This window comes from Xenopus tropicalis, chromosome 1 (genome assembly GCF_000004195.4).
Source record: "Xenopus tropicalis strain Nigerian chromosome 1, UCB_Xtro_10.0, whole genome shotgun sequence".
Lineage (NCBI taxonomy): Eukaryota > Metazoa > Chordata > Amphibia > Anura > Pipidae > Xenopus > Xenopus tropicalis.
In genome coordinates this window covers 157,728,201-157,748,203 of record NC_030677.2, presented here as the reverse complement: position 1 = coordinate 157,748,203, position 20,003 = coordinate 157,728,201, and the positions used below count along the sequence as shown (strand labels likewise).

At 39.1% G+C, this 20,003-nt stretch overlaps 1 protein-coding gene across 3 annotated transcripts; it reads left to right on the top strand.

Moving 5' to 3' along the window:
• Window positions 1-2,002: 2,002 nt before the first annotated feature.
• ran (RAN, member RAS oncogene family) lies at window positions 2,003-10,406 on the top strand. Of its 3 annotated transcripts, none has more exons than XM_012959012.3 (7): window positions 2,003-2,158; window positions 4,935-4,985; window positions 5,065-5,149; window positions 6,505-6,630; window positions 6,894-7,081; window positions 9,138-9,308; window positions 9,461-10,406. In XM_012959012.3, exons 2-7 carry the CDS (start codon window positions 4,950-4,952, stop codon window positions 9,503-9,505), a joined length of 651 nt encoding a protein of 216 aa, XP_012814466.1. In that variant the 5' UTR covers window positions 2,003-2,158; window positions 4,935-4,949; the 3' UTR covers window positions 9,506-10,406.
• Window positions 10,407-20,003: the final 9,597 nt, after the last annotated feature.

The window sequence follows — 20,003 nt, the reverse complement described above, 5'->3', positions numbered from 1 at the left end:
GTAATCTTTTGAAAAAGTATGATTTTTTTGTAATCGGACCTGTCGTACTTTAATGAATGTGCCCCTTTGTCTTTTGTTTCTCCCCTAAAAACTATTTATCTGACAGTGTGACATAAATGTGGCAATTTGTAAGATATTTTAGGTGATTTAAAAAAAAAAAATATATATATGGTTTTGAGCAGTCTTTGTACTGTTAGGGAGTCAGGGTTCTTTGTTTGCAGAAGCTGAATTGGCAGCCAACAAATTTCATTTGCAGAAATTTAGGGTCCCCCCATGACACATATTTGGTAAATCTATGCACATTGGGCATCAAACTGTTCAGCAGACCCTTGGGGGCCCATTCATCAAAGCACAAATTTCTGATGTGCATAAATTGCGCAAAAATTTTTTGTCTTGGTTGTACGAAAATATTGTGGTTGCGATCTGAAAGTTACTAAATTTTCGTATCCGAATGATCGTAAACGTCGCAAGAACCTTTCTGACTTTGAAACTTCGATGCATGATTTTGGAAGCCTTCCAAAGGACTCAATGGCACTCTGCAGCTCCAACCTGGCCAAAAGATAGTCAGGATACCAAAGTTGAATGAATTCCAAAAAGTTCATAGTCATTGCGAAAAATACGACTTCTGCGTAAAAATTTACGCAAAACGAGAAAAGGTAGCAGAATTTTAACGATATTATTGTGATCAGTATGAAAAGTTATAAACATTAGAAAAAATATACATAATTTTTGCAATTGTGGTCATCATGCTTTGATAAATGTGCCTCTTGGTGTTGATATTTGCAGTAACTAAAATAAGAGCAATGATAAATCACATGGGGTATTTAATTTTGGGGCCCCTATATGCCACATACTTTGGTAAACTTACTCACATTGGACATCAAACTGTTTAGCAGAGCCCTGGGGGCACATTTACTAATCCACGAACGTCCGAAAAGTGTCCGAAGGCGTTTTTTTCGTAATGATCGGTATTTTGCGACTTTTTCGCGAATTGTCATAAGATGCTACAAAGTGGAAGCTTTAAAGTGATTTTCCAAAATGTAATAAAAACCACCAAATTCAGGAAGGGTTTGTGGTTTGGAGTAGAAAGACATATTCATTTGGATTTGGGAGAATGTGTTAATATTAAGTAGAGCCCTGATGTTCATATTTGGGGTGTTTTATATTGATACCTCATGTAGGAAATAAGATGCTCAAATGGGAAAGGTTTAGTGCAAATTTTTCAAAATTCCAGAAATTGTTATAAAAATCCCTAACTTAAGGAAAGGATTGCAGTTGGCTAGTTTAGAGTATTGAGAGATATTCATGGCTTTTGGATTTGCCATAATGTATTCTTTAAAAATATGTATGGTTTGTTTGGGTACTTTGTTACTGTGTTGCTGATATTTTGGCCCATACAAGTCAAACAATTCTATGAAACTATACAAATCTTGTGTTGACAGTCAGTAGATACAGGGCATTCCAAATCAGTTGTATCTTCAGGCATAAAATGAATTTTTTCTGATATACAGTATGTCTGTATTATGTAAAATGTAATTATTAGCTTATATCGTGTTGCTAAATTGAATTAAAAAAAAGCATATATTGTTTTTGAGGGTTTAAAGTGTTCACCTTCAACAGCAAAACGTTATTAACGCATAAAGCATGGTCTCGGAGTATCTAGTAGAATTAAGTCTAAAACAACTGGACTTTTTCTGAGTTTTCTTGAAATGTTTCACCACTAATCCGAGTGGCTTCTTCAGTTCAAATGACTGGTAGGGAATTCCCCGGTATTTAAACTCTTGATGGTAGTAGAGTCACAGAGTCGGAGCTTATGCCATTTTTCCCTTTGTGTTCCTCAGTGCAACCCACTTCTATCAGTTGACATACGTAAAAACGTAAAACAATGTGCCATTTGTACATGACACGCTGCAGATAGCCCTTTGTTAGTGCTGCGCCAGAAGAGGCGCGCTACACGGAGCCCTTACGTAAGTCCTTTCATTCAAACCTTCCCGCCTATAGGCCTTTCCCCGCACTCCCGCCCGCCGCATTGCTGCTGCTTGCACTGCCCGCACTGACGTCATCGCCTCCCACGTCACCGCCCCTCCCAGAGCGCGCCCTGCTATTTGAATCCCGCTTCCGCCATTTTCTCTCGCTGCTTTACAGACGCTTCTGGAAGGTGAGATTCTAACCCGTGGGAGATATAGGCTGGGCCCTGCCGCATAATCCGCCCGACATCTCGGCCATCCCTATTCGCAAAGCGTCCCGAAGCTCTTGTAGCACTCGCTGGTTAATCGTGCGGCCGGGCACGGTAGATTTGAGAGGGATTCTAGTCGGTAAGGGAAAAGCGGGGCTGAGAGCCTGATGAGAGGCGGGGGGAGTTATATGTTGGCGCGCTTTTTTTCCTCCATGGCGCTACATTCTTTATGGGACTTCACTGCTAGTTCCTTATGTAATTTGCTGGGATGTTCTGTTAGCAGAGGCTACACGTATTCTGCTAATTATCAGTGGGCGAGTTCTCTCGTTTGTGTGGCCTCTTCTTTTTATTTCGCCGGTGACTAGACAGTATCAGGCGCGATAAACATGACTTGTACTAGGCCGAGTCCCATGAAGTGCCATGTAGGCCGGGTTTATACATACTCAATATTGTGGCTGTTAAGTAAAGGCAGACTAGTTAAAACCTATGTAGTTTGCGGGGAAACCGGGAAGCAGGCCGTCGCAGGAAGCGCGTCCCCGCCATTAGCGCTCATTCACCCCGGAACCTCATGTGTCACTGAGGCGCGACGCTAGCATCCCCGGCCTTGTTCTATTAACCGCACCGCCCTGCTCTCCTAGGCCTGCTAGCTTGCGGGAAGGTACCACTTAGCTGGGGTGGAGGGGTGGCCGATAGATTATGTATTGGCCGGAGCTTGCTAGTTGAGACAAACATTTATGGGTCAGCCGATAGTTAGCACGGAGAATGGATTTTTTTTAATCCACTAATCCTGGTCCCAGTGACTAATTGTCATGTGGGACCCAACTTTGTCAGGCGTGAAATTGGCATTGTTCTGTCACGTAACCAAAATGGCATTGGCAGCGATGGGCAGTTGTTTCCACAAGCTTTAGTGGGTGGGTTGGCCTGCGTGCTATTCCGCCTGCTGGTACCTGCGCTGAGCCAATGCGCTGCAGCTATTCCTCACACGTGGGCCTCTAACTTCTGGCACACAAAGTTTTACTTAAACGGAAACTCCAACCCAAAGCTCTATTTTTACAAAGAAAACAACATTTAATTAGAAGCTACTTTTCTTATATACTTACACACTTTTTTGTGATATTGGCAGATGCAAGCTGATTAAGGCTAATTGCACATCCTGTGGGGTTTTTTGTACTGTTGCTATGCAGTGATGTTGGCAGTAACTTCCTGTTGCTCTGTTTATAGGCAGATGTTGGCACAAGTGTACATATAAATGGCTGGTATTGATAACACTACACATGGGCCAGTATCTTTTTCCCTCTGTTGAAGAAACTCTGCTTTTGTCCTTAGCCTAACAGGCCTGACAGAAACTGACATTTTTGTTTGAGCCAGAGGTAGAGAGCAGAAAGGGATGAAAACTGGATCTAAGCTTTGTGTATTTGAAAAGTCTTTGGTTTTAGATACCTTTTAAGCAAATACAGGCATCCAGGTTGTTGGGCATACCAAACCAATGCTTTAATACACAAGATAAGTGTCTTAAAGGACAGTGAAAAGAGAAAGGATTGGGGGTGCCAATTTGTTGGCAATTGCAGTCACGGGGGGTTAACTCTAAATCCCAGGTCAGTTCTTTCTGACCGCTTAGTAGTACCAGAACCATGCCACTGTGTTCTATAATGTTTCAGCAGTCTTTTTGGGTCCAACCGCAGTTGATGTGTGCAATCCTGATGACCACAAGGCACCTGGGACATTTCAGAAGATGGCATCACAGCTCTGGCAGAACTGTGTGTGTTTTTAGCTGGTAGCTCCGCCCCACATTTTTATAAGCCATCAAGCTTTGCTCCAGCCTCTATGCTTTGTCGCTCTTAAGCCCAAATTGTGATGGTGGTTTCCAGCTCTGGCTGCTTGTTTGGCGCCATGTAATGCACTATGTTGTGAGCTTTTGGTTTACAGCAGCTTCAGAAAGTGGTTCATTTTGTGTTATTACCCATACATGTATTTCCCTGCTCTGCTGGCGAGAAATGTTGTTTGAGAACACGTGACTGTCTTTGATTTCCCATGGGTCAGTTGGGTAGTTGTTCAGGTTCATGGGAAAACGTTAAAGGTCTATTAGAATGACTTTACTGCACCCATATATGTAATTGAATGTCCAATGGCCTTAACGCTTTGTATGGTGTAAAGATATGTACTGTGTAAGGCAGTTGATCAGTTTATAAAGTATATTTTTTTTAATTTGTGTGCACTCAACTGGAACATTAGGAATCACTGGGGGCATGTCTTGCCAACTGGCACCCAATGACTTTAATCACTAACCTATCTCATTAGTGCTCATTTACAAAAAATAAAAATGCATGATGTAATTCTGACCCCCACTCCATCTTTTTTTCTGCTTTTTGTGGTGTCACAGGGAATGTTTAGGAAGGTAAAGTAAGGCATGCTGGTGCATTATTTTTTTTTTTTAGAGGAAGGCCACTAGCCCATGATAGATTAGAACCATTGGTGAGTTCTAGCAAATGTACACCCTCCCATGATTTTTACCTTTTTAACCACTGAGTCATTCAAGAATTCCTAGTAAACAGTGTAAGATGAAACCTACAGTATCAACTATTTTCTCTTTACACAATGCTCCTTTAACATTCATGAATAAGAGGTGTAAAAGTGAGGGAGGATCAAGTGATGTGGGCTGACTATGCTAAAGCTGAATGTTCTGGGGAATGAGTAGTCTTATTATACATCTTGCAGCTGACAGTAAGAATTCTGTTACTTTTTTTTCCTCTTTTTATAGGCTGACAAACATACCATGGCAGCCCAAGGAGAACCTCAAGTGCAGTTTAAGGTAAAAAAACAAAAAAAAAAAACCTTAAAGTTATTAGGAATTTGTGCTGCATGTTTTCTAATATTATTATTCTTTGTAGCTTGTTCTGGTTGGGGATGGTGGTACCGGTAAAACAACCTTTGTGAAACGTCACTTGACTGGTGAATTTGAGAAGAAATATGTAGGTATGTAACTTGGTCATTGTGTGGTGTATAAAGCAGATGGTAATGATTAAAGGTGAGCTTTTGCACAGCTTGCTGGTTTAACATATGTAGTGATAAGTGTAAATGGAACATAAACAGCAGATTCAAAATATGAAAATAATTTTAAAGTGGATCTCTAATCAAAATCTTTTTTTAATCCATATTAAAAAAAAAAATAAAAATTCCAGTACTTAATTTTAAAGGAATTCTGGGGGGCTAGCCATGTCTATATTTTCGAGGACGAGAAAAAGAATCATGGAAAGGCAGCTCCCTGACGTCTGTATTGCAAAGGGTTTAGACGCATGGGGCGATTAGTCCCCACGCCGAAAACACAATTGGTTGCGGCGGGTTTTTAAATGTTGTGGTGACTAATTGCTGATGTGTCTTCACCCTAAAAGTGGTAGATATTAGAATGGCAGTAAGAAATCCAAGTCCATCTTCGGACTCCTACAGTTACATGAGAGTAGGAAAAACAATAGGTTACCTGAAAGCAGTTCTAATGTGTAGGGTTGGCTCCTTCTGAAAGCTCAGACTCTGGCATAATGCACTGAAATGGCGCCTACACACCTATATTGCAACTAAAAAAAATGCATTTGTTGGTTGAAGAATAACATTTTAAATGGTAGAGTGAATTATTTGTTATGTAAACAGTGTAATGTGGGAATAAAAGTATACCATAAAAATCATGACAATCCTTAAAAAAAAAAAAAAAAAAAATCATTTGTAAATGTAAGTGCGATCAAAAGCAGTGTTTCCTACCCTGTTCCTTAGGTCCGACAAAGTAACTGGTCAGGTTTTTTTCGGCTTGCTTTTGACAAAGTACAGAAAATGTAGGCAGATAACTCCTTATAGCATTTTTAAAAAAGCATTTGCAATAAATATAACCATGTATATTAAGTAAATTAGAAAGTTGTTTAGAATTACATTTCTTAGAATTGTGCTTTCATTATGAAGAAAACCATTAGGCGTACCTTTAAATTGTCCAGTAACCACAGTAAACTTTCAAAGGCAATGAAACATGGAGTTACTTGTAGCCAGCTACCTGTTGCAGTTGCAAAATAGACAGTAATGAGAATTTTGTTTTAGCAGAGATAATTTTCAGTATTATGGCAGGGTATTTTGTAGCCATAATAAATAGCTGGCTACAAGTAGATTAGTGTGTCTTAGCCTAAATTCTCCATTTATGTTAGTGCCGGCATTCTTACTTTGACTAGGGTATTCTTCATAGTTATATAGAAAATGTTGTCTATGAATTTTAGTTGGTTCCTTGTAGGATTTTTCCCTCCCCATAATTAAGGAACACTTTTGTCTTATTTATCTCTTCTATCCTGCAATAGCCACACTTGGTGTTGAAGTTCATCCCCTGGTTTTCCACACTAACAGAGGGCCAATCAAGTTTAACGTGTGGGATACAGCTGGTCAAGAAAAGTTTGGTGGTCTCAGAGATGGATATTATATCCAGGGTATGTAATGTTTAGACTTTGGAACTTTCACATACTTTACACAGTTGTATTGAGTGCCGTGTAGAACTGATGGTTTAGCTTTGAATTACTATGTAAACATAAGTACAGATTAACTTTTATTACATGTACACTTAATTTTGATAATTGGTGGTTTTTGTAGTCTGTAGTTTTTGCTTAGCACTATAGAATAGTAACTTGTTAATTGTAATGTTTTTTGGATTCCTTGTCTAAATGTTTTAATGCTGTGTTTAACTGTCTTCCAGCCCAGTGTGCCATTATCATGTTTGATGTTACATCAAGAGTCACATACAAGAATGTACCAAACTGGCATAGAGATCTTGTAAGAGTGTGTGAAAACATCCCAATAGTCTTGTGTGGTAATAAAGTGGACATAAAGGACAGAAAAGTTAAAGCCAAATCAATTGTCTTCCATAGGAAGAAGAATCTTCAGGTAAGCTTAACTTGAAGGAAGTATCCATTTTTTATATGCATGGGTTTTTTTTTTTTTTTGTTAGTGGCACACAATTGTTTTGTTTGCTCCTAACAGTAGCGGCCAATACTTTTCATTAGCTTGGAATTTACATTGATATATCTCCCCTTGTTTCAGAAAGAATCAAAATCTTGCAAATAGGCTAGAAGTTTACACATAGGGAAAACAATACTATTCCATGGCTGGCCTAAGGGGGCAGTTGCACGCGTGGAGCTAAATATTCACTATTGCGGGCCACTAATCTCCCCTAAGGGCGAAGACACAGAGCAACTAGCAGCAGCTAAAATCGCCGAAAAAGACTCGCGAGTCTTCGGCGATTTCCGGAAATCGCGCCGCCGCGTCTGCCATCCCGCCGGCGACTTACATGTTCGCCGGTGGGATGGTAGGGGTAGGCAACTCGGGGAGATTAGTCGCCTGCGAACAGGGAGTTAATCGCGGGCGACTAATCTCCCCCGTGTGCCAGAGCCCTAAATGCCTGAAAATACCCTGCCATAGACAATACTAATTGCCTCTGCTAAAACACATGTAGAGAATTATCAGTAAATGATCAGCATTGTCTGTTAGTAGCATCGACAAGTAGCTGCTACTAGTAGCTCCATGTGTCTTCACCCTAACAGGATTTTGGGCTTGTCAGCCTTCAGCTCCACTAGGGGGAACTAATTAATTTTAGATGATAGGTACCCTTTTTTTCATTTGCTTTCGTTCCCTGAATTTACCTAGAATACAACTTGGGTTACATGTATTACATTTTAGCCTTTACCTTCAAGCTGCGCTTTAGACAAGATTGCACCTTAAATGAGGTCCCACTCTTCTGCATAATTTAAAAGTATTCTAAGCTACTTTAAATGAAAACAATATCTGCCCTTTTCTGTTTTCCTGGCATAAATTAGCAGATACCATCTGATTAACAGATTCATGCTATTCATATCTTAGATTTTTCTGCATGAAGTTATCTTTAGCATATCAAGAAAAATCATGGCACCAGAAAGTGCTTACTGTTACTGCGCATACCCTGTTTATTCCTAGCTCACTTATTTTGTTAGCTATTAAGAATAATGCTATTTGGGTGGAAAAAGATGACATCAAAGACTGCAATTAATGCAGAATTAACTCTTGGTTTGGGTTTGTGCTGTCATTTAGGGTAGTGGTGTGGGTGTCTTAGTTTGGTTCTACAGGTTAAAAGTTACAAAACGTTGCATTGCTTTAAATGTGCTTGAAAATTAGATTTTTAGCGGTTAGGTAGGTAAGCAAGGAGGGACAGCAGTGGGGAAAACATAGAAAAATGCAACTACCCATATAAAATACAAGAGGAAACCAGGTATCCACCTTGGACAGCTGTGACATGCTGCCCGTTTATGTATGGCTCTCAGACCATGTTAGTAAAAACCAACCACGCATTCTGCGTAGAGGATTAGCTATACAACTACATAGTTTAGGATATTACTGGAGCATATTATTACTTTCCAGCACAACATTAGAGCTTTGGTTTTTATCATTTGCCCTTTAAAAAAAAAATATGGAGCTGTTGGTAGACTTGGTGCTCATAAAGTCCTTGGAGGACCCATTATCCTACTTTTGGGTTACATTTGCTTTTTAAGGTGCTGTGTAAATCTGTTGGTCTATACACATAAAGGGTAAAATCTGTGCAGCCTTGTCCTATTTGAAAGTAAATGTGTATTAGTCCTCTTTATAGGTGGTCTGATAAGCCGATTCTATAAAAAACATATCTGTAAAACAAGACCATGCCGCTGGTCTAATGTCATATCTGTACTGAATAAACATGTAGCTTTTAGATTTTCTACAGTGCTAAATTTATTCTGTTTTTGGGAATGTAGATCCAGCATCATAAAGGTTTGAATTACTTTGTAAATAAATGGTTACTAAGTCTACTCTTAAGTCCAGGGCCAAACTTGAAGTCCTATATCTATGGTAGATGGGTACTGTGCATGTATTTTTATTAAAGGCAACTTATTAATATATGGCTTTAATTACATTTTTGTTTTCCATCTTTCCCTAGTACTATGATATTTCTGCTAAAAGTAACTACAATTTTGAGAAGCCCTTCCTTTGGCTTGCAAGGAAACTTATAGGTGACCCCAATCTTGAGTTTGTAGCCATGCCAGCCCTTGCCCCACCAGAGGTTGTAATGGATCCGGCATTGGCAGCACAGTATGAGCAAGATTTACAGGTAAGCCAAATACTAGTAACTAGATCATTTCTGCACAACTCTGGAATACCATTCCTTTGTCTTAAGCTGTGAGGTTGGAGATATGTTAATGCTTTTACTTTTTTTAACATAGCTTTAAGTTTTTTCTTATGGTTGTTTTACTTTTTTTCCAGCATGCTCAGGCCACTGCACTGCCAGATGAAGATGATGATCTGTGAGGGGAATGAAGCTGGAGCCCAGCGTCAGAAGTCTAGTTTTATAGGCAACTGTCCTGTGATGTGGTGCAGCGTGTTTGCCACTCTATTATATAGCTGAGCAGAACATGTGCTTAATCTTTTTGGGATGCAGAAGGAGATGAATGGGCTTCGGAGTGAATGTGGCAGTTCAGAAAATAATTCCTTCATATTTTGGACCTGCGTCTTTAGCTGTTTGGGACTGCAAATATTCTACCCTCAAGTTTCAAATCTTAAGTTAAGACTGCTACAGTCACATCACAAAATTCAGTGGTGAATCTTGTTACTGTCATTCCCATACCTTTTTCGTTTAGATCATAATAAAGTTATGTTTCAAATACCTTAGCAAGTTTTCATATGTTACAGATGCCTTAACATGTGATGACATTTATATATTTTTCTTTTAAATGTAAGTCTGAGTTCATAATTATTTTCACTTGTGCTCTTCTCTTGCCAGTTATGCTCCTCCTTTTGTAATGCCACATTGCAATTTGCTGTAGTGAGACCTTCTGTTAGTCTTGCTTTAAAGAATTGGCTAAACCTTTAAAATTCCAAGATATTAAGGGATATATGTGCTATTAATTTGAATAAATGTTGTTATAAAAGGCTGATTTGTTCTTGTTGGGTAGAAAAAAAACATTAGAAACCTCAACTTTTCTTGCATCCACAGTAAAAACATATGTTAATATCTTGGAATTTAAAAAATTAAATTGCAAAAGTGCCTAGAATAGCACTCAGCAATTTTACAGTAAAGGTTTACTTATCCTTTAATGACAACCCCCATCTCCAAATCATTGTGTGCACTGACCCACCCTTATTAAAACAATTTGCTTTATACCAGTGACCCTATTATAAAACCACAATATAATAAAGAAGAAAAACCTTGCATTTGGAGTGCTCTCATCTTTAAATGAAATAAATGGTAGTTAAGGGTGACTGCACTTAAATGTATACACCTTTTGCAGAACTGGCATGTATAGGTACTTGCCACAATACTCTGCAGATATGTTCAAAGCAGTAGAACGGACTATAAGAAATGGATAATGCCACTCCAGTTAGGTTTTTTTTAATAATCTGTTGATACTGATCTAGTTTATTGCCTGCATTTCACCATACAGCTTAGGGTCCATTAAGTATAAAGTTGTTTTTGAGCATGTCATAATGTTAGAGAAATGTTTCTAAACTATGATTGTGCAAAGGCAGTGAAAAGAGAGTCTTGGCTGGCTTACATTTCAAAGGAGCTGCTAGTTTTACCTGCTATGGTCAAACTGGTGCAAAAAAAACCCCGTAAGTGTAAGCTCTAGAAACTAACGTGGTAAGTCAATGTAACCTTAAAGGTCAACAAAGAAAATGGAGTAGAGGTGCTTTGTAGATTTGCCATTTATCTTACACTGTTTTTACACCACTTATCCAGTGTCAATAAGTTTCCACAGCACAATATAAGCCTTTATGTTTGGCAGTTTTACACCTCCTGTTTTCTGTCTACTTGCAAAATATGTTCTGGGAATCTCAATTACCTAATGTTTGGGTCCAAAGTGCAATAACCAGTCTATACAAAATATACAACTCATTTAATTGGTGCATGATTCAGATTGGCAATACAAGGCTTTTTAGAAACCAATAACTTGTCTGAGTTATTTGCTTTGTGGCAGTAGTTCCTTGGCCAGGTGTAACGTCATCTTTTAATGGATTGGTCCTTTCTGGAGACCCCTAAACCTAGCGCAGCAAAGCAGTGAGCATATGTAGTGACACTTCCATTGGAAAGAGACTCGCAAATGCACTGAGTTCTTGGGGACTCTGTGGTAAGATATATTAAATTCATAGAAAATATAATTCCTGACCTTTTTGTTCTTATGAGCTGCATTCAGATGGTGGTTGTTTTGGGGGTCCATGTCATTAAAAAAAAAAAAAAAAATTACCTTGGAGTTAATAAAGGGCTGCTATTGACTGTCAGCCCCATTTTGGCTGCCATATGGAACCAATGTGTGTATCAGCAGCTGAAATTGGATCATAAGCATCTGCTTTGGGGCCACGAAGCAGTATAATGGGGATTGCTACTCTAGGTTCATCCCCCTATGACTTGCACGATTGTGTCCTTTAAACTTTGAAAATTGGCAGGACATTTAGGCTAAGCCCAGTTTCACATGCATATTACTGTTTTACACAGACTAAATTGGGGTAATTTTTTTTTTTTTATGTCTAGTTAAAGAAATGGTAACTAAAAAAAATACAATTGTTTCAAAGTAATATATACTATAGTCCTGCACTAATTAAAGCTGTGTGTTTTCTTCAGAAGCCTTACTATAGTTTATATAAAAAAAAAAGCTACTGTGTAGCTTAGGGGGGGCAGCCGTTTAACTTGAAAAAAGGCACAGGCCACACAGCAGGAAACAAGCTCTGTAGATTTCAGTTGTTTTCTATAGAGCTTATCTGCGATGAAGCCTGAGCCTTTTCTCCTATTTGTCCAGCTGGAATGGCTGCCCCCATGGCTACACAGCAGATTTTCACAAGGCACATGATGTAAAACCACCCTAAAAATCATAATAGCATCCTTTTAAAGGATCAGTAACAACAAAAAATGAAAATGTTTTAAAGTGTCACTGGGATATTAGTAGCCTAGTAGTGAAGATTTATCGTGGGTGACTAATCTCCTCGTGGGACATTAGCATTAATCTCCCTGAAAAGCCTTTCCACCAGCAATAAGGGGAATCGCTGGGGGGATTGTTTTTTGAAGATGTATGAAGTTGCCTGCTGGAAGAAAGTTTGCACGACCTTGGAAAATCAGAGATGTGTAGGCCATCGCCAGTGATTTCCATTATTGCCGGTGGAAAGGCTTTTTGGGGGTATCAGTTGCCTGCAGTAGCATCTCCTTGTAGGACATTACCCTTCTTGACTAAAACATTTTCATTTTTTGGTGTTACTGTTCATTGTGCATGATCCCAGAAACAGCTGGCGCAATGCAAGCTCAGCTATTCAATCTGTTATCTCCAGGTGTATAGGGCAATGCTGTTTGAACTGGCTGTTTCTATTTCTCTTGCTGAGTGCTGATCTTGTACCTACCACTAGGTGGCATACAGGAACATTTTCAGATTTCTTAGCATGCTTTTTTAAAGGTTAAAGGAACAGTAACACCAAAAAATGAAAGTGTATAAATTTAACTAAAATATAATGTGCTGCTGCCCTGCACTGGTAAAAGTTGTGTGTTTACTTCAGAAAGTCTTCTATAATTTATATAAATAAGCTGCTATGTAGCCATGGAGGCAGCCATTCAAAGGAGAAAAGGCACAGGCACATAGCAGATAACAGATAAAACACTATTGTATTCTACAGAACTTATCTGTTATCTGCTATGTAACCTGTGCCTTTTCTCCTTTTTTCCAGCTTGAATGGCTGCCCCCGTGGCTACACAGCAGCTTATTATATAAATTATAGTAGTGTTACTGTAGCAAACACACCAGTTTTACCAGTGCAGGGCAACAGGGCATTATATTTTTATTACTTTAAAGCTCTTTCATTTTTTGGTGTTACTGTTCCTTTAAATGGCTGTCTGGGGTGTCCAGGATTATTGCCTTTCACTGTATATAATGTATCTGGGGCTAAAGTTCTGACTGGGTCTCACTATTTATAATATGTATTTGTTGGTTTCAGTACCCCTGCATTGTAATGGCCACTTACCTGTTCTAGTAATGTTTTGCAGTTTCCACTGGGGCCATAACACACTGGGTGAAGGTCAGCAGCAGCCTCTTACAACAGCTGATATTAAAAGAACTCCCTGAGTGGCACACATGGAGCATTGAAAGGTGCACCACTGCCTATCACTCCTCCATGTGCATCAGCCATGACACTTTTCATTTGATATCGCACAATCTGTGTCTGTATCAGATTCAAGATTCAAGATCAAGCAGCTGCTTGAGCCTTTACGTTATGAAAATGGCTAGCATTGTGTTACATTTCAACATTAAATAGAGAAAAATCTATTTGCTCTTTTGTAAACTGAGTTTCAACATGTTTGCCCATGACAGAATCCCTTTAAAGCTGGAGAGGAAAAGACAATCTTTCCCCTGAACAAAGGCCTAATAGAATGCTGATTGTAGGCAGCATTTACTGCTTGAACTGTTCTTTATTGGATGCCTATGGAAACATGTCACTGTCTATCCAGGAGGCACAAATCTGCTACATGAACTTGCTGCCCTGGCTCAGATGTAGAAATCCTTGATTTATGGTTTGAGAAGCAAGTGGCCTTGTTTACTGGATATTCCTCCTTGCAGCCACAAGATGGCAATGAAGGCACTTTCTGTAAAAAATACAATGTGAACAGCAATGTATAGCTTCCAAAACACTGCTTAACTGGTGTCAGATACACAGCAACCTCATTGTGTCCAAAAATGTTGCCTATTTATCCCAAATAAAACACTAGTTTTTACCACTTTGGAGTGCTGAAGCATAATTCTTTTTGAAGTATATTGTGCCCCTGGCAGTGGGGAAAGTGGGCTGCACTATTTGATGTTGATCATTCTGTGTCCAGTAATTGCAATCAAAATGTGTTTGCTTGCTTAGTATGTGTTCTAGAATCTCTATGACATTTAACCACCTCGCTGCTGTGGATAAAAAGCTTTGCCTGCCACAGATTGGCTTTTAAAACAAACCCACTCTCCACTCATTATTACAAATAAATGAGCATCTGCACGCACAATTTTAGCTTTTTTGCAGGGGATTGCAGCTGTTGCAAACATAGTACACAGTGGTTTACAAACATGGATGTGGCAAAAATGTAATCTATAAAGGCTGGAGTGAGCAGATCTTTAACATAATAGCCAGAACTCTACTTCCTGCTTTCAGATCTCTAACCTCTTGGTTAGTCAGTGACTAATGTCCCATATGCCCCTCACTCAAGTCACTGATTGGTTACTGACTTAACAGACTAGAGAGCTGTAAGACGAAGTGCAGTTCTGGACATTATGTTAGGCATCTGTTCACTCCAGCCTTTTATAGATGCTGTTTGCATCTTGTGCTGGATATAAAAAAAATCTGCCACGAGGTGCAGACCACAGTGTGAGGATGCAGGCTAGGCCTGTTCATAGGGTCGGCTGTAAGGAATGGGTTATATTGCGGCCTACATACTCTGCCACTCCCTAACTTGCTCATCCACATGACAGTGGAGATTCTAGGGTTGCCACTTGGCTGGTATTTCACTGCCCTAGATGTTAATATACCAGCCAAGGCCAGGGCCATTATTACAAATTTACTGGTAATGTATCTGCTGGTAAATTTGTAACTACCCCTACTAGTAACACCCCTGGCCCACCCCAAATCCCTGGCCCTCTTCTCTCCTGTTTCTTTGACCCTTTGTCAAACTCAAACAAAAAGTGTGTCTTGATTGGGCCATGATATGTCCAGTCCCACTCCACGTGCATCATCACCCCTCCCCTTCACGGCCCCTTTGCTGATTGAACAGGCTGGAAAGTTATCACAGGAGAAAGGGGATGTCTAGGTTTCTGCCCCCCCGACCCTTATCAATACAGTGATGCAGAATGCAAGCAGCATTATATTCCTGGGCATAGTCACAGGTCTCTGCAGTCCAGGACAGAGAAAAAGGGAATATGTTTTTAAATTTTGAATTATTTGATTATAATGGAATCTATAAGATTCAAAGATTTCTGGATAATAAGTCAGATGCCTGTATTGAAAATACTATATAATGAGATGCTTTCGTTCTAAACTCCTAAACTCTTCAAACTTAATATTAAACAGATTATGTACTAAACCACCACATCATATCTGGATAAGGCAGATCTCCTGCAGGGGGACTGAATGTCCCATAATGAAAGAAACAGCATGCTGTCTTTTACCAAAGAGTTGCCAGAGTCTTACGGCAGATCTAAGGATGAGTAGGATTGGAAATCTTTGTTTAGCGGTCGATATTGACAAAAAGCCTTTGTGGAGTAGAATATTTTGCTAAAAATGTGCTTGTGTTTTTTCCTTCTGTCCCTTGTCTGCCACCTACTGGGTGTGCCAGGTTACAAAGTTAGAGAAACACAACATGAGTGGCTTTGCATGTAGTGTAGCTTGGCAGGAGTGCAGCATGCAGACACATTGGGGTCTATACATTTAGGGGCAGATTTTTCAAAATGTGAGATTATAGCTTGGCACAGAAAAATTCATTGACTTTTTCAATCCTATGAGATTTTTAGAGATGTATTTATTAAATGGTGATCTTTAACTTTTATCCATTGACACATACACTTCATACGGGATAAGGCCAGAGTGGTGGGCCCTTTGCTCAAATTTTCTGTTGGGCCCTGACTCTCCCAGTGTGACACTGGCACTACATGAATATGCAACGCTTTACACACAGGGAGGACAAGCATAATAATTAATAGTAAATAAGTAACAAGCATGGTAATAAATACATGTACAGAGTTGAAGTGCCATGTGCTAAAAGACACAGTAGAAAGGAGATCCCTACAGTCTATAGTATGTTATAGAATGTCCTATTCCAAGCAACTTTGCAATTGGTCTGCATTATTTATAGTTTAAGAATTATTTGCCTTCCTTTTCTGCTTCTTTCTTGTTTTCAAATGGGGGTCACTGACCCCAGTAGCCAAAAACTATTGCTCTGTGTGGCTACAGTTTTATTGTTATTGTTACTTTTAATTACTTATCCTCTGATTTGGTCCCATTTCTGTTCATATTTCTGTCTATAATTCAAACAACTGCATTGGTTGCTAAAATAATAAGCAAATCTTTGCTGAAATACGAAACTTGAAAGCTGCTGAACAAAAAGCTAAACAACTATAAAACCATCTAAAAATAGAAACTTTTGCAATTGCAAATTGTCTCAGAATATCAATGTATACATCATACTAAAAGTTTACTTAAAGGTGAACAAACCCTTTAAAGTTTTCTAGTGAAAAGTTGGGATCCGACTATTGTTTCTGGTATGAAGGAGGTGGAGAATGACTTTATAATCTATCTTCTAGTTCAGACATGATGAATAGGATGTTATAGAAGATGTTTCAGAAAGACCTATAAGTTTCTCTTGTTTGCTTAAAACACCTAGTTGCAATATTTTGGCATAGCTCCAATCAAAATCAGACCAAATTTCAGTGCCATGCAGTAGTTTTCCATTCCATGACAGATACTATATATATATATATATATATATCGAGCCAAGGGTGGCACACTGCTTCAATCCTTGTCCCGGGTGCACGGTAAAAGAGTTTAAATATTGAAACAAAGACCAGCAACACCGGATCTATTGCAAACAATTAATTATATATTGAAAAATGCATGAACAGCCAACGTTACGTTTCGGTCCCGTCGGAACCTTTCTCAAGGCTGGACTTCACCTGCTTATAATAGAGAAACAAAATAACCTGCATGCAGGGAGAAAGGTATGTTATTCTGGGGCTGTCTAGAGTAATTTTAGGGGATTTTAAAATAAAAGGCTTACTTGTCCTTTAAAATAATACAGTAATTTGATTTTGATTAGATTTTGGTTATCTTTATATGTAGAGGTTACATTTCCATTGAAACCTAACTGTATCTCTTTTATTTGTTGGTAACTTTATTGTAGCTTTGCAAAATGATAAATGAGTCTCTTATGTGCAAACATATTGGATTGTTACTGCTCATTAGGTGTTTTACAAACCATTGTTATGATTGGGAAAAGGGTTTCATGCAAGGAATACTAGAATATTGTTAGAGAAGATGCTGGGCTTCCTACAGGCACAGTGCATATCACCACCAGTGACACCCTGGAATAAATCCCATGAGATTAATTGTTGCTACTTTTAGCAGAATAATGATCTGTTTCACTGTTTTCTCTAGGGCAATTAGTCTGGTATTCTCCCAAAGAAAGCACAAAAGCTACTTCTAGTCAGTAACAAGAAGCGGCTACTCATTACAGTATGTGACATAAATCCAAAGATTATCCCTCTGCATTACTGCACCTGCCTTTAAAGGGGCACCCATCAAAGGCACATTGAATGATTGCATTCCGGAAAAAAAATAGACAATTTCTTGGGAAGTCAGCATGAAGCATCGTCCATGGCAATCTAATGTGATATGCCTCTGTTCATCAGTCAGTAATAACGTGGATCACAACAAGATGATACATTTAGGTTTTGCTATGATGTATAATACAAATATGGGACCTGTTAACCAGAATGCTTGGGACCTGGGGTTTTCCAGAAAAGGGGTCTTTTCATAATTTGCATCTTCATACCGTAAAGGGGTTATTCACCTTCAATGTCCAAATCTTATTAAACCACCAACAAGTAAGATAACACATTTTTTTCATAAAAAAAAGTAAAAAGGCCACTGTAAAAGCTACTTTTTATACCTGTTGAATCAGTCCTGCTTCGGTCTCTCGGATCATTTTCTGAAGGGATGGGAGTGGCTTATTTTGAACCTGACATACTGAGAACTTCCCATATGCTTACATCATCACGCCCAGGCTTTTTTACTTTTGTCCTATTGGACCAATTCATTGATTGCTTGTGCACGCTAACCAGTTGCATAAATTGGAAGGTCATTGGTTAATTTCTCCCTTGCAAAGCCATAGGCAAACAGACTCAGCATATCACATATCTGACATACTGTTATGTTAGATTTGCAGCACTCAGGTACAGGAAGCAGTGTCAGACTGACAGGAGTTAAGCCTGCTACCAGTACTATGTGTGACATCATATAAGGAAGTAAAAGAGTAACTGTGGTGTTTATAGGGGTCACTGACCCCCCCCCCCCAGCACAGAAGGATCAGCAGGGGGATGATCCTATATAAGCAGTCCTGCTTATATAGGAAAACTAGAACAGTGGCATACAGTATAGTCAGGTATGGTATCTGCTTACATACCCTGATTGTCCACTGGGCCACAGGTAATTTAGAAATGCAGTGCAGTGTGAAAAGTGCAATATTAAAATGCTAATTTTTACATCTATCCATTTTTACATTTATCATAACAATGTTTTTGCATGCCAGTTATAATTTTGCCATAAAAGTATTTGTCCGACGCTTTTACAATAACTATCTGATCCCCCATGTCCCTCTATGAGGGGGCTGCCATATTTGTGCAGCACTAGGCAGTTAGCATTAGTTAGCGTAAAGTTTCGTTCATTATTAATAATGCTGTATTTCCTTCAAATGAATGCTTGTAGTAAAAAGTAGACCACATCCTTAAAGAGGACCTGTCACTCAGACATAAAAATCTGTATAATAAAAGCCCTTTTCAAATTAAACATGAAACCCAAAATCATTTTTTTATTACCACATCCATACCCTTTATATAAGCATTTCAAAATCCCAGCTGTCAGTCATATATTCCTGCCCCACCTCTATGCCTTAGGCAGACAGTTACTTTCACTTTCAATTCAGAACTTTTTAGATGTTGCTGCTCTCCTCACATTCCCTCTCCCTCCTCACCATGTAATTATGTAACCAGTGCATGGACATGGGCATTTGGTCTCCCCATACTGGCACAGAAACAAGACAGGATGCAATGCCTGCTCTGATAACAGTGTCCACAAAATGGCCCCTGCCTGCTTTCTGCAATTGTGAATTCCAAGGCTGAAGAAAATAAGATTAAAATAATTTATATAGTGTAAGTAAAGTTTATTTTGCTTGACAACCACAATAGAAAACAATTTGGAATTATTTCTTAAGGTGACAGGTCCCCTTTAAAGGAGAACTATACCCCCAAACAATGTCTCTATAAAAATATATTGCATAAACAAGCTCATATGTAAAACCCTGCTTCATCATAAAAATATACTTTTTTAGTACTATGTGCCACTGGGCACTCCTAAATAGAAAATTGTCATTTTAAGAATTAAGGGCCGCCTGCTGGGATCATAGGATTCACAGTGCACACAAACAAGCCAAGGCACACATACATGCTAGGCCCCATCAGCCAATGAATGGACAGAGTTCTGCCTTTTGCTTCCACACTACTACCTGTTACAGTTAGAGCTGCATTATTTCCTGTCAGCTGATCTCTGAGGGAACACACAGCCCATGGTGGCTCAAGGGAAAGGATGTAAAATGGCAATATTTAGTGATAAATATATTCCAGTTTGGGGAGATTCTTTAATAGGTCACTTAACATAATATAAACTATCTCTTGCTTAAGCATTCATTCTGGGGAGGGTATAGTTTTCTTTTAATAGAGGAAAGTTATGTATTGAGAGAGTTAGCAATGAGATTTACTGAGCTGCTATTGGGAAACAAACATGCTAGGTGAGAAAATTAAAAAAAACCATGCTTACAACACAGATCTTAGAAAACTGACATCAAATAAAACGGGCAGATTTCTGCTGCTGAATTAGTCCTTCAGACCAATTCGGCAGCTTATCTGTGTACGGGCACCCCTAACGGACCAACCCAACCAACATCTGGCCTAAAATTTGGCAGATCTCGATCAGGCAGGTTTGATTTTCTCGTCGGAGTGGAGCAACATGGTTCTTGGCCCGCTGGCCCATACTG